At 39.2% G+C, this 18,401-nt stretch overlaps 1 protein-coding gene and 1 non-coding gene across 2 annotated transcripts in view; one reads left to right on the forward strand and one right to left on the reverse strand.

Annotated features, from left to right (window-relative positions):
* ESR2 (estrogen receptor 2) overlaps positions 1-18,401 on the reverse strand; it is a 59,124-nt gene that overhangs the window by 31,558 nt on the left and 9,165 nt on the right. Inside the window, exons 2-4 of the mRNA XM_020914295.2 lie at positions 13,483-13,924; positions 11,760-11,932; positions 4,644-4,760 (exon numbers count right to left, since the gene is read on the reverse strand). Of these exons, the coding sequence (XP_020769954.2) occupies positions 4,644-4,760; positions 11,760-11,932; positions 13,483-13,835 (643 nt within the window). The 5' untranslated portion in view covers positions 13,836-13,924. The remainder of the gene's footprint in view (positions 1-4,643; positions 4,761-11,759; positions 11,933-13,482; positions 13,925-18,401) is intronic.
* LOC139035768 (U6 spliceosomal RNA) lies at positions 16,439-16,540 on the forward strand. Its single transcript, XR_011488482.1, has one exon. It is a non-coding gene; the product is annotated as a U6 spliceosomal RNA (small nuclear RNA).

Raw genomic sequence — 18,401 nt, forward strand, 5'->3', positions numbered from 1 at the left:
ATTAATTTGCCAACAAAGGTCCATCTAGTCAAAGCTATGGTTTCCCAGTAGTCATGTATGGATGTAAGAGTTGGACCATCAAGAAAGCTGAGTGCCAAAGAATTGATGTTTTTGAATTGTGGTGTTGAAAAAGACTCTTGAGAGTCCCTTGAACTGCAAGGAGATGAAACCAGTCAATCCTAAAGGAAATCAGTCCTGAATATTCATTGGAAGGACTGATGTTGAAGCTCCAATATTTTGGCCACCTAATGCCAAGAGCCAACTCATTAGAAAACACCCTAATGCTGGGAAAGATTGAAGGTAGGAGGAGAAGTGGATAAAAGAGGATGAGATGGATGGATGGCATCAGTGACTCAATGGATGTGAGTTTGAGCAAGCTCTGGGAGATGGTGAAGAACAGGGAAGCCTGGCTTGCTGCAGTCCATGGGGTCACAAAGAGTCTGACATGACCGAGCAACTGAACAACAACATAGGCTGGTTACTAAGGGATACATCTAACATACAGAAAAACTGGAAGCAAAAGAGCAGAAAAAGATTTGGCAAAGGTTAACCAAATAAATTGGAGTTACTGTCAAAATCTGACAAACTTTAAGATAAAAATCATTAGTAAGGTCTCATAGTTGATTGTAAAAGAAAGATAAATAATTCTAAACTCATATACATCAAAACAATTTGCAAAAATTATTACATACTAGGTCAACTTTAACTAAAACTGATATTATATAGATCATATTCTCTGATCACAATAAAATAAAAATAGAAGTCAGTAACAAAAATATAATTCCCGAAGCCCTATATATATATACATAGGCAAAATATTTCTAAATATCCATTGTTTAAATGTAAAATGTAGAAAATGTAAAATGGAATTTATTTTTTTTTCCATTTATTTTTATTAGTTGGAGGCTAATTACTTTACAATATTGTAGTGGTTTCTGTCATACATTGGCATGAATCAGCCATGGATTTACATGTATTCCCCATCCTGATCCCCACCCCCACCTCCCTAAATTGGAATTTAAAAAGATACAAATCAGGATGTCATTAGCATGGGCACAACATTTATATAAATTTGCCCTATAAAAAAATCTAAAACTTAAAATCAGGATGCCTACTTTCTATACTCCCACCATTGCCTTTGTTCACTAAATTCAATTGACCACATTTATAAAAGGAAATGAGTTAGGTGGTATGAGCAAATTTATTTACTTCCAAGAAAATTTATCTGAATTTCTCTTATCCTTGGCTAATTACAGTAGAAAGAAGGGCTCTTTTCATCTAGGGATAACTGAATCAAACAAAATATTCAAGAAAAGAATTAAAAGCCTAGAATATAATTCATTTTATTAGTAATCACATAAAGAGCTATTATTATTTACATGTAATATTATGTTGTTATTATTATTAAAGATAAATTATACTTCTGGGGTAAAATGTGATAAAATGTATTGCTTAAGAAAGTATCTTTCAAAAAAAAAAAAAGAGTATCTTTCTAATCACACATTTCTCTTTTGTGGAGAATATGAGGATAAGGAGTTTACAAAACAGACTCCATACAAAGTGAAAGGTATTGAATAACAACATTCAAATTTATTTGACCAAATTTTCCCAACAAAGTTCCATGTACTGGACCCTGTTCTAAGTTAGGATCAATAAAATAAAGCCCTTAGAATCTATTGATAGAGCTCCTATGGTAAATCAAGTTGTATTCTATACACTGGAATAAAATGAAATTGAGAAGGTCAAAAAAATAAAGCCATTGACAAAGAACTCACATTTCTGTACCAAGGGCATTCCCAGGGTGTGGCTTTGACACTGTAATCTAGGCAGAGTCACTTGGCGTGCCTCTGAGGAGCTTAATGAGAAATTACCAGATAGGAGCACTCCATATTGGAAAGTGCCCCAGCAAAAACATGACAACAACAATAGGTAAATAATGATCATAGCAGTTATCACAGACTGGAAGCTTCTATGTGCTTCTATGTATTACTGTACATATATTATCCCTTTCTGACAACTGCCTGAGAGGACAGGTCGTGTTACTATCTTCAACACACAGGGGAGAGGATCCAGGCACAACAGCTCAAGTAACTTGCCCAAGGTAGAAAAGCTAGAAAATAGCAGAAGCAGGACTGAAACCCAATCAGTGGTCTGAATCCAGAGCTGGTGCTTTTAACTACTATTTTATATCACCTCCCCAACGAATCACTTTCAAGTATCTATACAGCAGGCAAATAAAGAGATAGCATCGAAAGATGCTGAACTGTTGTCCCGACACAGGGCTACAGATCAGATATACAGTGATTCAGATCAGTTTGCTGGCTATTTGCATTGCAGTCTATTCTTATAATGAAGCTTTTCCTCTGAAGCTAGCCTGGGTGGGTATCCTTCTACCACTTAAACAACCTTATTAATACCTCAGCAGAAAGGACAAGATTGGAAATGAAGAAGAAAAAGGTGCTGACTGAAGGGAAAGGATTTCTGAATAAAAGGGGGAAGTGGAATTACACAGGAAGATCCAGAATACAGGGAGATTCCCTCCCCTGAGATTAGATAGAAGGAAGAATCTAGATGAAGGATTTTCTCAGGAGGGCAGTGAAGAGGGCTGAAAAAGGAGAAAAGCACAGTTAAGGAAATTCACTCCTAATGGTCTTTCCTCGTGGTCAGTAAAGAGCCAAAATACCCATCTGTTTGCACATCAACGCATCTCATTTCTTCTGTAATCTCCAAAGATAATGTAAATCTTTTTCTTAGCTCTATCCAGTGACTTTTTGGTCAAATTCAGTGACCTTTTCCAGGAAAATTTTAGGTATATCCCTGAACTCTGGTACTCCTAACTTAAATGTGTTTTTCAACAAAAGAGGGAGAGAAAGAAAGGGAAAGTAATATTCAACGGCACACACACTGTGCTAGGTCTTTATTCCTCACAAAACTCAGTGAAGCAGATATCTCTGCTTCAGGGATAAGGAAATCGAGGTTAGGTCATTTAAGCACTGTTACAGCAAGAAGTGATGAGACCAAAAAAATGAGATTCCATCAATGCAGGGATTCAGTCCTCCTGTTCCTCTCACCACATATACTGCCCCCTACAGGTGGAGTGTATGTGCTACTGCCCTGGTTCCAAACCAAGAGAACCACAGCCACTAACAGATCCTAGCACATTGAAAACATTCTTTTCCTAAGATTAGAAATCATTTCTTTAAAATATGCGATTTAAAATACTGTTTTACTTAAAACATGATATATTTATTTGCAATCTTTAATTAGAAGGCCAAGAGACTTTTCTTTAAACACTTCTGCCAATTTAAATCACAAGTTACAGTCTAGATTTTCAGTTTCAGCTTTCTTAAAACAGAGCAAGAACTTAGACACTCATAAAGCAATCTGAATGCAGACTCTTTCTAGGTTTATGATGATTTTGCCCTAATCTTACCCATACCTAACCCAATAGCTGTTAGTCCTTCACATTTTACTCAAAGCTTTCACAGAACTATCTTTTCCTACTCATATTTCATATGTTTGCATAAATTTTAAATTATATGATTTAACAATTAAAGTGAGTAGAAGCAGGTTGGGAAGAAGCTAGTGGTTACTGATAAGGATATAACTGGAGTGGCGTTTATGAAAGCAACCAATACCCACTGGAAGGTCATTGGCAGGACATTTTACAGAGGAAATGGAGAACATCAGTGATTTTAGGAAGCCAGAGAACTGATTAAATTAAAAGAACTTCTGCTGTAATTCTGAACTAGAGGAGGAGACAGAGAATGTTTGAAGGCAGAGCTACTAAGAGGTTATCAGAAAAGAGAGGACTTAAAAATTTTTTTTTTCAAATACTTACCAAGAGAAAAATTACACCAAACTACTGCTAAAATACTGGCAGGCAGAAGAATAAGAAAAGTTTAGGCAGAGTTGACATGAGTGTATATAAACAAGCAAATGTGTACAGACAAGTGAATTGAGTTAGCTGGGTGGAGGAAGCAGACTGTAAGCATCATTGTCAGTTGTTACACCAGTGTTCCCATTTCCCTTTGTCTTTTCATGCATGTATACATGTGTGTATACACATATATATGCACACATACCGTCTTAGAACAAAATTCATGCTCTATGTGCTTTCCATAGGTCTGTCATGTTTCTGACTCCTGCATATATATTTTTCCCACTTCTAGAAAGTTAATGGAAGGACAGGCATGAGTCATCCCAAGTAACCCACAATGTCGTCTACCTTCTTGTCACAGCTTGAACTGTAAACATGTACCAGAACTTCATCCTGGGACTTTTCAAGGCCCCAGGCAGATGGTCACCCAGCCCATCTGAGCACTTCAGTGGCTAGAGTTCAATAATTCATGCAGCAGCCTATTCCGGTATCAGACCATTTGACCTGTAGGAAAGTTCTTCTTTATGCTGGGCCAAAATCTGCCTCCTGCAACATGTTCCTGTTCACCCCAGCCCTGTCCTCCACAGTTACAGAGAACAAGTCAACGCCCCTGCCATGGGACAGCATACAAACACTTGAAGATAATTACTACGTCCTAAATCTCCTCTCACCCAGACTCCACGTCTTCAGGTCCTCAAACTGTCCCGTTTGACCTGGCTCTCGGCATGTCCCACGGACCACAGAAGCGGAAGGGAACACTCACCACACTTCACCATTCCGACCTCATAACACTTCCGAAGTCGACAGGCCTGACAGCTTTTACGTCGGTTCTTATCTATGGTACACTGATTTGTAGCTGGACAAATATAATCATTGTGTCCTACAACAAAACAAAAAAAAAAAAAGGAAGTTTATTGTTGCAATATTTGGGATGATTCTCTTTTCTGGTCAACAACGCAGCTAATGCCACCCAGCTGAGAGATAGGAAAACAACTTCTAGCTACAGGAACAGGTGTAAAAACGAAGTGCCGCCTCATCAGTGCCTCGTTAGTGAGTACAGGAAGTCTAGGAATATTTTGATATCCTACATCTTGACCAATAGGTTATTCTCTGCACGTTCTTAGAATTCTCAAGAGATACATTTAGAAATACTCTTCTTTGGACATGGAAAGTGACACAGTCACCTGAAATTGATTTGCTCCAAGTCACAAAACTCCTCAAGAGCGGTACTTGGTGTCAGGTCACCAAACTAAACTCCTTGTACTCTTTTGCATACATTTTTCTTTGGGATTTAACATGACATTTCAGTTGGAATTCATATCTAACTAAGAGAACTAAACTGGTCAATAAGAGAATATAAAAATCAGCAAAGAAAGAAAGAAGTGCCACTTGATAATCACCAGATTTTAAAGACCACTTCAAAAAGACATAGTTCCATGATTAAAACATAATGAAATTTTATAATCCTCTGTCCTTTCAGGTAGATTCCAGATTCCAGTAACATTTGTTCAACAAAACATACACTGAACTTCAGTTGTTTATGACTTGCCAGCCATGCCCTGAGTTGGCTTGGGTACCAGCAAAGGCACCCGAGAGATGCAAAAACCACTCTCTCAAGTGACTCTCCATCCTGGCCATGTACAGGAAGCAATGTCTTCTTAGCCTGACACATCAACATTTCTGACCTCCTACTGATTCCCAGGTTCTTTACATGAGCACCTCATTTACTCATATAACTTCCCTACAAAGAGCTATGATCCCAATATTACAAATGAAAACACTTAAGCTCAGTTCAATAATCTTAAAGTTACTGCTTTAGTTTTTCATTTTGCATAATAAATTCCTTTAAAAGCCTAAAATAAAACAAATGTATTATCTCATAGTTCCCATGAATAGAGAGTTCAAGGAAAAATTTACTCAGAGTCCCAACAAAGCCGCAATCAATGTGTTGACGGGGCTGTGGCCTCGTTTGAGGTTCAGGGTCCTCTTCCAAGCTCATTCAAGTTGTTGACAGAATTAATTCCTTGCAGTTGTAGGACTGAGGTCCCCATTTTCTTGCTTATAGTCTGGACACTGCTCCTAGCGGCACTTGCCCAGAAGCACTTGACAATAAGATGCCTGCTTTCTTCCAGGGTAGGAGGAGTGCATCTCTAACTCCACTCCCCTCCCCAGGCTGCTATGATGGAGTCTTACACATGCTGTGGATAACCACAGCATAATCACAAGAGGCGATCCCATCACCATTTGCCATACAATGTAACCTAACTAACACAGTCATTCATCATATATACAGGTTCTATACACACTAAAGAATAGGGGGTAATATAAGATGTGCTATAAAACATTTTAATTTATGTTTTATGTTTATGGAAATTCCTTCATAGCTCAGTTGGTAAAGAATCTGCCTGCAATACAGGAGACCTGGGTTTGATTCTTGGGTCAGGAAGATCCTCTGGAGAAGGAAATGGCAACCCACTCCAGTGTTCTTGCCTGGAAAATCCCATGGACAGAGAAGCCTGGCGGGCTACAGTCCATGGGGTCGCAAGAGGAGGACACAACAGCGACTAAACCACCACCACCACCATAAAACATTTTAAGGGACAGATAATTATCTTGTTACTGGTTTTATCCTCACTTATATTCAGAAATAAATTTTAAAAACCAAAATATATTTCTAATCAGAGACTTTCTATTGTAGTTTCGAATATAATGCTTTATAGTTAGAAGGTAATCCCACAGTACTTCTCGTAACAGGAGCAATCTTTACATATCTTCTAAAGCCTCAAAGAACTGTACATGATGTTATCCTCACTGATTTTACAATGAGGTTTACAACAATAAGCATTCAAGAAACGACTAGAGGTTGGTCTCAGTGGCTGCGACGGCACACAGGCACGGCCAAGAGGAGCTGCCCCAGGCCCTAGAAAAGGCAGAGGAACCAGAGATCAAACTGTCAACATCCGCTGGATCAAAAAAACAAGAGGGTTCCAGAAAAACATCTATTTCTGTTTTACTGACTATGCCAAAGCCTTTGACTGTGTGGATCACAATAAACTATGGAAAATTCTGAAGGAGATGGGAATACCAGACCACCAGACCTGCCTCTTGAGAAACCTGTATGCAGGTCAGGAAGCAACAGTTAGAACTGGACATGGACCAACTGACTGGTTCCAAATAGGAAAAGGAGTATATCAAGGCTGTATATTGTCACCCTGCTTATTTAACTTATATGCAAAGTACATCATGAGAAACGCTGGAATGGCGGAAGCACAAGCTGGAATCAAGATTGCTGGGATAAATATCAACAACCTCAGATATGCAGATGATATCACCCTTATGGCAGAAAGTGAAGAACTAAAGAACCTCTTGATGAAGTAAAAGAGGAGAGTGAAAAAGCTGACTTAAAGCTCAACATTCAGAAAATTAAGATCATGGCATTTGGTCCCATCACTTCATGGCAAATAGATGGGGAAACAGTGGAAACAGTGGCAGACTTTATTTTTGGGGGCTCCAAAATCACTGCAGATGGTGATTGCAGTCATGAAATTAAAAGACGCTTTCTCCTTGGAAGGAAAGTTATGACCAACCTAGACAGCATATTAAAAAGCAGAGATATTACTTTGCCAACAAAGACCCGTCTAGTCAAAGCTGTGGTCTTTCCAGTAGTCATGTATGGATATGAGAGTTGGACTATAAAGAAAGCTGAGTGCTGAAGAATTGATGCTTTTGAACTGTGGTGCTGGAGAAGACTCTTGAGGGTTCCTTGGACTGCAAGGAGATTCAACCAGTCCATCCTAAAGGAGATCAGTTCTGGGTGTTCATTGGAAGGACTGATGTTGAAGCTGAAACCAATACTTTGGCCACCTGATGTGAAGACTGACTCATTGGAAAAGACCCTGATGCTGGGAAAGATTGAGGGCAGGAGGAGAAGGGGACGACAGAGGATAAGATGGTTGGATGGCATCACCGACTCAATGGATATGGGTTTGGATGGACTCCAGGAGTTGGTGATGGACAGGGAGGCCTGGCGTGCTGCGGTTCATGGGGTCGCAAAGAGTCGGACATGACTGAGCAACTGAACTGAATTGAGAGGTTGGTCTCAGAGTTTGTTGTAAAAAAGCATTTCAATTTCTTAAAAAAGGATTGGAAAACACAATAATATGAAGACAATAGCCTAGAGAATGCCTTGTGCAAGAAGGTCACAGTAATTCATTTCTGGCAAAAAGAAAAAAGTCCTCCTTGAACCGCACCAAACACTGCATGTATTAAAATGGTTTTCTTGCTCCGTGCAACAGTCTGAGAAGCACATTACTTTATATGAACAGAACTAAGAAAGATGCGAAGCAAAATTAAAGGCAAATCATGAAGCTAATTCTTTAAGATATAAAGCTTTACAGGGAGGCCTGGCTTGCTGTAGTCCATGGGGTCACAAAGAGTCAAACATGACTGAGTGACTGAACTGAATCCATACAAAGTACTCAATTACAGTTTTTGAATAAATGAATGCATATGAGTGTGTGGGCTTCCCTTGTGGCTCAGACAGTAAAGAATCTGCCTGCAATGCAGAATATCTGAGTTCGATCCCTGGGTGGAAGATCCCCCAGAGAAGGGAATGGCTACCCATATCTGACTCTTTGCGACCATATGAACTGTAGCCCACCAGGCTCCTCTGTCCATGGGATTCTCCAGGCAAGAATTTTGCAGTGGGTTGCCAATCCCTCCTGCAGGTGATCTTCCTGATGCAGGGGTCGAACTCACATCTCTTATGTTTCCTGCATTGATAGGCAGATTCTTTACCCCTAGCACCACATATGGAGCTTATCATACAAGTAGCAATTTTACTCATAAGCATTTACCCAAAAGAAACAAAAAAGATATGTCTAAACAGAGAGATATAAATGTTCATAGCATAAATGTTCACAGCAGTTTTATTCAAAATAACATAAAACTAGAAACAATTCAAATGAACAAATAAACATGTAATTCCCTGCTGGTTCAGTGGTTAGGACTCCACACTTCCATCCCAGAGTTCTCTCCCTGGTAGGAGAACTAAGATCCCACAAACCTTGCAATGTGACCAAAAAAAAAAGAACAAATAAACAAAATGGGGTACACTTACTGGAATATTAGTAACAAAATGGAATGAACTACTAATACATCCAACAACACAGATAAATCTTAAAAGCATCATGACAAGTGAAAGAAACCATATGCAAATGTTTACAAACTTTAAGGTGCAATTATATGACATTCTAGAAAAGGCAAAATTATAAGGACAGAAAATAGATCAAGGGTCACCAGAGCCTGGGTAGCTTGGGTGAAATTGGCTGCAATGGGTATGAAGGAATATTTTGAGGTTATAGCAATGTTCCATATCTTAATTATTGTGTTGGTTTCATGACTACATATATTTTCAAAATTCATAAAACTAAAATTTGTGGCTTCCCTGGTGGTCCAGTGGTTAAGACTCCACTCTTCCACTGCAGGAAGCGTGGGTTCAATTTCTGGTGGGGAACTAGGATCCCACGTGCCTCATGGCTTGGCCAAAAATATCCCAAGAAACTATAAAATTAAAATAGAGGAATTTTGTTGTATGTAAATTATATCTCAAACAACAAGAAAATAAGGTCCTATATTTTTTAAATCAATGAATATGTATTTATTTAATAAAACAAAGTGAAGTGAAGTGAAAGTTGCTCAGTCATGACCAACTCTCTGTGACCCCATGGACTATACAGTCTACGGAATTCTCCAGGCCAGAATGCAGGTATGGGTGGCTATTCCCTTCTCCAGGGGATCTACCCAACCCAGGGATCGAACCCAGGTCTCCCACATCACAGGCGGATTCCTTACCAGCTGAGCCACCAGGGAAGCCCAAAAGAATCTGTTTTATTCTTTTTCAATTTATGAAAATATATTTGATTCTCATTCCATTCAACATACCAAAAAAATTGAGTAGCTGTTTTGACTTACTGCAATGCATTTATACCAGAGGGCAGCAAAAATAGGCAGAGTCCAGAGAAATAATCAGTTCATCATTAAGCAGTTGTAAAAGCACTAACATTACCAATTGCACTTTTAGGATAAGACATGCCTTTTCCCTTTCCTAACAGCTCCTTTGCTGATGCATTAGGAAGGAATGATGTGGAGAAAGCATAGTAAACTTTTTGTTATCAGCTGCAGTTTCAGGGTTCATGAAATATAGTCCATGCAGAGATTTTTCCCAAAGAGCAAATAAGAAAAAGTCTTTCTTTTAAGGATGTAGTTAGTTGTTTTGGATCAAAACTTCCTTTAGAATATAAAATTCTAGAACTTCAACAAAGTAGAGAATTGTCATCATATCAAGAGTTTGCTTCTGAATTTCAGAAAATCTAAATTGTTCTCATGTATCACAAGAAACTGGACCTGGCCTGATAATCTACTAGTACAATGATAAAAAAAAAAATTTTTAAGCACTGAAAATGTTAAATGCAGAAAAGTTCTGTGTATATAAAAGAAAAAATAGCCAAACATGATTTATGTTTTGATGATATTTGATGACATCAGGTTCCTCTATCTGTGTTGTTTTTCCTTTTGACAAGTAAAGGAGCTTGGAAATGGCAGAGGCCCTCATCCACCTAACTATGAAGATTTTAGAGGAGATGGGTTTAAATGAGGTTAGGATTAGGAGAGAAACAACAGAGGCAGCAAGAAAAGACGCTGACATTTGAAAACAAAAGAATTAAAAGACAAGTTAGAATAACTTGAATTTGCAAGTAGTTCTACTCTTGCAGTGTTTATAATTGACCAAATATTTTCACATAACTAACCTCATTTCAGTTTTTGAATAACTACCTCCATTTCACAGATGAGGAACCAGGCCAGGACATCAAGTCACAGAGCTACTAAGTGGAGGGTTGAGGACAAAGAAGTGCTCATCTATGAAGGGTGAATTTCCCAGGGACTCAGAGGAAGGTGATTCCTTATCTACTAAAATTCTACCCCTCATCTCCCTCTAGATTACATCAGCTTCTCTGCTTGAGGTAAAATGCTCTCAACCTAGAGTTTCATTGGGTGAATTTACTCAATAAATTGCTGTTTGCAACCTGCACACTATGAATTGCTTTAAGGTAGCTTTCCTTAACGGGTTAAGAACAAGGCTTAGGCAGAAAAGGGAAGTGAGCTCTGAGATGGGAACCCAGGACACCACCTGCAAGGAGGGCTGATGAGGGAGGGGTCATAGGGCAGAGAGACAGCTGAGAGCACCAGCAAGCAAGAAAGTGCCTGCAGCAGATTAGGACTGGCAAGGGGCTGACTGGCCTTGAAACCAGGTGCGTACAATTTGAAACTGATTAAAGAGATGATTTAACAAAATCACAGAAACTAAAAGCCAGCCTAGCAGAAATTTGGAGAAGGGAAGGGACACAGTCTAAACTCAGACCAGAAAACGGGATTGTGAAGGAGGTTCCACTAGTTGAGCTACTGACTGCATAAAACATATTCTCTCTTCCTGAGGAGCCAGCCCACCACCTTAACAGTTACGTATGCTAGAGATTAAACATAAGTCAAAGGAAGAAACAATCTTCGCAGTTCCTAATGGGCACACATCTTTTCCAACCTTCACAAAGGTTATAAGATGTTTTCTCCTAGGAAGACGGCAATGGGTGATGGTGGTGCAAGATCCATTTGGGTTTGGGGGTAGAGATCTGTGTGAAAGATAAAGTACTCTATACTTGAAACAATCCCCCACCACCCCCAGAGACACATGATCCTCTGAACCACTCATCAAGTACTCTGTACCAAGCAGGCCAAACAAAAGTGAAATTTCTACCAGGTCATCTGCAAAGTTGTTTAAAAGCAAAGTGGAAAACAAAAAAAGCAGCTAACAACACTCTTGTACCTTGAATGCTTCTTTTAAAAAAGGCCTTACATCCTTCACAGGACCAGACTCCATAGTGATATCCTGATGCATAATCGCTGCAGACAGCACAGAAGTGGGCATCCCTCTTTGAACTTGGACTAGTAACAGGGCTGGCACAACTGCTCCCACTAGACTTCCTTTTTAATGTCTCCCTAGGGGCAAAGAGAACATTCACTGTAAAAGAACACTGACGGTAAAACAAGGCCTTTCTAGAAAAAGGAACAGCATGAACACTGCCTCATGTATCTCTTTGCCCTCCAGGCTTCATAATAAATATATTCCAAGAGGTGTGATCAAGCAAAACCTTTGTTACTGATATCAAATCTATTAAGAGTCGCCCGGTCGGGATGGCTGGTGTCTGAAAGTGGATAGGTGAGTTTACACCCATCCACACAGTGTGGATGAACGCCGGTTACCACGGAGAACTAGCTGCAGCCATCAGGGTGTACATCTCTGTAATCAGTGACCACATCAAGTCTGGGTGGAAACAGCAAGGAAAAGGGGAGAGCGAAGGAGAAGAGGAGAGAGGGGGAGAGCGTAAACACATGGCTGTCCCTTGAGACGGCTCTGAAGAAAGCAGGTGTTCAGTGCAGGGTGGAGAGAGGGCCAGGGCTTACCACAGAGGGAGGGAGAATCCACAAGGACACACCGGGCTAGCTCCTAATTTTGCTACAGCATGTTTCCTTTGGAAAGGACATGGTAGAGGTAATTGATTTATACATTTAATATGCTGTGGTTTAATGTACCCAAATATTAGCAGAACTCTGATTAGAACTTGTTCACAGAAATAAGATATTTCTTCCTTTAAAAGTTGAATGAGAAGACATTATTTTTAAAAAGTTATCTACATTTTTCATATTCTCTTTTACCAATCAAAAAGTTCTTTAAAAAAGAAGAAAAATAGTGTGTAATATGGCTTTCTCAAAGTTTTATGATATTTGAAAGTAATAAATTTCAATATCAAATATGCTATAACTTAGTACTTGGGTTGTTCTGTAAAGTTATGCCCCGTCATGCTCCCCCCATACCACCTCTGCCCTCCATAACCATGATTATCATTAAAACTATCCAAATTCAATCCCTGATTGGGGAAGTAGGATCCCACAGGCCACATAGCACAAAATATATATGTGTATGTGTGTAACAAATTGAATGCAAATAATCCATTATGTTACCTTGCACTTAGAGTTTAAGAATGTTCAACTAAAGTCCACATTTAGTTCCCTGTCAATCTTTATAAAATGTTATTTAGTTCACTGTTTAAAAATTTGTACCAATGTTTGTCTTTTCACCTGCCTAGTATTTCATCAAGTTGTAATACCGATGGTTACTTTTATCTTGGACATAATTTGTCATGAACACTAAGTTGTGATTTCACTTCAAGATAGGATGGATCTAACTTGAAAGTAAAAATTCCTTTTTCAAACTCAAATCACTTCATCAAGAAGAAAGTGATTTAAGTTAAATATTTTCCAAAGACAGTCATGACGTGAATTCTACCCCACAACACAGATCTAAACGCTCAACTCTTTAGTAAGGACTAGAATAGCAGAATAGATATCCTAGAATTCAGAACATCAGATGTTTTAGGTGCTCTATGTGATGATGAAGACCTTGCATAACACATATCTTTCTTCTCACTAAATCATAAAGCAAGCTGAATATCGGCCATAATATAATTCAGAATGAAGACTGGATTTACCTGTTCACAGGTAAGGTGTGTTCTAATGATCTGGTTTCACACCAAGGACTCTTTTGAGGTTCTGCATACAGAAGTGACGACTGGCAATGGATGGCTAAAGGAGAGAGGTGTCCAGGAGTTGGCCACAATACATTTGGGCTTGTGGTCTGTCGACCAGGCCCATCTTCCGAGTTATTGGGAATACTGTAATTCATCACAGCAGGGCTATAGAATGTCATGGCTGAGTATTCATGGCGGCTCTCTACATAGGAGGAAGGTAAATATATGGGGCCTGGCTCCAGGGGTAGGATGGACTGACCGCAGTTGTAGGAGACAGGAGAGTTAAGGCTAGATGGTGAGTTTTTGACATCCATGTCTTGAGTAGGTAACAGCTAGGGAAACCCCTTGTGAAAAGAGGCACAAAAGGACATTATAATGTTCTCAGAGTCATGGACAGGTATGGCTGTAAAGAAAAAAGAAAAGACATTTCTAAGTTACAGGTACAAGCATACTGTGAAAAAGGCTGACACATTTTTATTATACATACATACTTATATGGACCTAGAAATACATCCTGAAAAATATACACACAACCTCAGAGGGGCAGGAATAAAAGGCATGGCATTCAGTCAGGATGGCTGCTATCCAAAAGTTCTACAGGCAATAAATTCTGGAGTGGGTGTGGAGAAAAGGGAACCCTCTTACACTGTTGGTGGGAATGCAAACTAGTACAACCGCTATGGAGAACAGTGTGGAAATTTCTTAAAAAACTGGAACTAGAACTGCCACATGGCCCAGCAATCCCACTTCTGGGCATACACACTGAGGAAACCAGATCTGAAAGAGACACGTGCACCCCAGTGTTCATCGCAGCACTGTTTATCATAGCCAGGACATGGAAGCAACCTAGATGCCCATCAGCAGACAAATGGATAAGGAAGCTGTGGTACATATACACTATGGAATATTACTCAGCCATTAAAAAGAATTTATTTGAATCAGTTCTAATGAGATGGATGAAACTGGAGTCCATTATACAGAGTGAAGTAAGCCAGAAAGATAAAGACCAATACAGTATATTAACACATATATATGGAATTTAGAAAGATGGTAACAATAACCCTATATGCAAAACAGAAAAAGAGACTCAGATGTACAGGACAGACTTTTGGACTCTGTGGGAGAAGGCGAGGGTGGGATGTTTTGAGAGAACAGCATCGAAACATGTATATTATCTAGGGTGAAACAGATCACCAGCCCAGGCTGGATGCATGAGACAAGTGCTCGGGCCTGGTGCACTGGGAAGACCCAGAGGGATCGGGTGGAGAGGGAGGTGGGAGGGGGGATTGGGATGGGGAATACATGTAAATCCATGGCTGATTCATGTCAATGTATGACAAGAACCACTGCAATGATGTAAAGTAATTAGCCTCCAACTAATAAAAATAAATGAAAAAATAAAGTCAACACACACACAAAAGGCATGGCATTCATTTTCTTCTTCATTCACTTCCATAAAACTTTTGTTGTTAACTATAAGAATTTTCTACCATGAGAATTTAATATAAAATACTTTTAAAAAACACAGGGAGTTCCCTGGTAGCCTAGTGGTTAGGACTTTGGGCTCTCAGTGCTGTGGCCTGGGTTCAATCTCTGCAGGAAAAAAAAACAAACTTAAAAAATATAGGATTAAATAAAAATGCCAACCAGTTTTTTTTTCCCATAGAAGTAGAGAAATTCATTTTTAAATTCTTACAGAAAAATTAAAAAAAAAAACCTACCTCAAAGGATAGATCAGTAAGCATGACAAGCATTAACAGATCTTCAAACATATTATGAATAGTCAATGACAAAAAAGGAATACATATGCCAGTGCACCTGTCAATGATCAATTTACTGCCTCTCACCTTCTAATGCACTCTTCAATATACCCAATATATGTTCTATGGCAACAGAATTCCTTCAAGTATTTAAACTGAGCCCAGTGCTAAGAACTCTCGTAGAGGGCACTGCAGGGACTGCAGGTGGAAGAGGCCGCTGTGATTTCTGGCAGGGGCAGAGGCTGACACCGTGGGTGAGAACAGCCAGTGGAGCCTGTGCTAGTCCAGAACGAGATCCCATCGCAAACCTGTAGCCCTGGCACGGCAAGAACCTTTCTGCAATGACCTGTCCAGACTATGGCCTGAGGAGTGAGAGAAGTTGTTCCCTGTGCAAGCTTCATCACCAGCACCTGCATGCTCTGAAGGCCATCCGCTCTGGCGCGCAACTGGATTTCCAGGGCACGCCCACACCACCAGATGCTGATTGCCTGCTCCCCACCTGCAACTCCAGACCACTTTTGTCTGGGTAAACCAGTGAACATTTCAGTGGCCAAACCATCTTTTCCAAGGAGGTCCGAACACGCCCACTCCCCAAAGTTTGTTCTTCCATGGGTACTCTACCTCGGCTCTTGGGTGCCTTATAGAGTCTCTTACTTCTTACACTTTTAATCTCCCATCACAGTTGGTAATTCTTATATTAGACTTCTCCTGTTGAACCTACTGTGTAGTTTCTCTCCTGACTGGACACACTGCTATGCAACAGAATAGAAAATCCCAAAACAGCAAATTTAAAAGTCAGAAGTTTTTGGAAATTTGTCATATGATAAAGGTGATATCTCAAATCACTACAAAAACATTCAAATACAGAATAATCATTGGAAAAAGAAATGTATGCCAGAATAAACTCCAAATGTTAAGAGAGAATTGGAAAGAGAAAGGAGAGGGAGGCGGGAGGGAGAGGGGGTAAGACAGGAATGGGGGGAGGAAGAGAGGGCTGCACGGGTACTAGAAGGAAGCGCAGATAAATCCCCTTATAATACAGGTGTAGGGGAAACCTTAACTATGACTCAAAATCCAGATGCAACTAAAAGATGTGCATAAAAGTACATAAACTCATGAAAGTAAATATCTGCATATCATAAAATCAGCATAAGTCAGTGCTCACTTTGGCAGCATATATACTAAAAACTGGAATAATAGAGATTTGCATGGCTCCTGTGCATGCATGACATGCAAATTTTGAAGCATTTCATATTTTTGCATACGATATCACATATATGTGGAATCTAAAAAAGGTACAAAGAAATCTATTTACAAAACAGAAATAGAGTGAATGATGTAGAAAACTTATGGTTATCAAGGGGGAAGGATAAACTGGGAGAGGGACCGACATATACACATTACTATATATAAAACAGGTAACAATAAGAACCTGCTGTATAACACTGGGAACTCGACTCCATACTCCATACTGATTTATATGGGAATAGAATTTTTAAAAAGAGTGAAGGTGTATTTTTATAACTGATCCACTTGCTGTATAGCAGAAACTAACACAACCTTGTAAATCAACTATATTCCACTAAAAATTAATTTTTAAAAACACCATACTCAAAACGTTAATGACTAATTGGAAAAAAATATTCCTAACTCATATTAGAAACAAAGGGTTAATGTCTCTGGTATATAGAGAGAGCTCTTAAATTAAGATTAAAAAAAAAACCCCAAACTTCATTAGAAAAACAGGCAAAAAACACAAAAAGAACACATAAAAAGGAAGGCAAATGGCTCTTAAAACACATAAAAAGATGTTCAACTTTGTTCAATAAACAGATACAAATTAAACTGTACCAAAATACCATTTCTCGCTGATGTTTGCCAAAAACTCAAATGTTTTACAACAGCTCTCTTGGCAAGGTTATGGAAAAAAAAAACATGGACTGGCTTCTACACTGTTGGTGAGAATACAAAATGGCACAACTTCCATGGATATTTGGCAATAAATAGCAAAATTACATATGCTTTGGACTATGAGTCCATACTGATGTTCAAATAAAATCATCTGCTACCATTGCAAGTGACTGTTACATCAGGTCCTCACTCTGATAATTAGTAATTAGGAGAAAAGAAACCTGTACTCTGCCTTCTTAAGAGGACCTGTAGTTTATCCCAAGATAGAGGGGGAAACTCTTTACCAAAGAATGTCACTCAATAAGTAGTTCAGAAAAATATTCAGATGGATGGATAGATAGATAAAGCGGGCAAATAAATCAAAATGCTGATAATTACTGATTCCAGATAGTGAATATATGAACATTATACTAGTCTTTCAACTTTTCTATAACAGATTTTTCATGATAAGAAGCTTGGAGAAAAAACAAAATAATACAAGAAATTAAAAATGGAAACTTTAAGAAAAAAGTTAAAATATCTGGAATAATATAATTTGGGGAAGGGAACAATGACCTTTAATAATGAGACTGAGGTGGGAGGGGGGATCGGGATGGGGAACACATGTAAATCCATGGCTGATTCATGTCAATGTATGACAAAACCCACTACAATATTGTAAAGTAATTAGCCTCCAACTAATAAAATATAAAATGAAATAAAATTTAAAAAATGAGACTGGTGGAGAGAGATCATTAAGAAATTTGCCTAGAAAAGTTCTCCATTTTCAGTATTTTCAGCTCCAGCTGGCACCTACCTCCATATGCAGGCAGCTTGGCTCTCTAAAGCTCCCAATTCCTTCTTCCTGACATTTTCCTTTGAATGCTCACTCCATTTGTCATCAAAACAATGTATCTGTGGTGGTTTTAAAAAAATATCCATAGTCCTCAACACTCTTCCCTTCAAAAGATGGTGCCTAACCTCCCCTTTGAGTATGGGCTACATTTAGTGACGCCCTTCTAGAATAAGTTATGGCAGAATGGATGGCATGCACTTCCATGAGTAGGATGTAAAAGGCACTGCAGCCTCTGGCTTGCTCTCTTGGATAACTCACTCTGCGGGAAAGCGACCTGCCAGATTGTGAGGACACCCAAGTAGCCCTACAGTGGCCTCTTGCCAACAGCCAGTAAGGAACTAAAGCCCAGTCTAAAAGTCAGGTGACTGCAGCCC

This window comes from Odocoileus virginianus, chromosome 6, assembly GCF_023699985.2.
Source record: "Odocoileus virginianus isolate 20LAN1187 ecotype Illinois chromosome 6, Ovbor_1.2, whole genome shotgun sequence".
NCBI classification, from domain to species: Eukaryota; Metazoa; Chordata; class Mammalia; order Artiodactyla; family Cervidae; genus Odocoileus; species Odocoileus virginianus.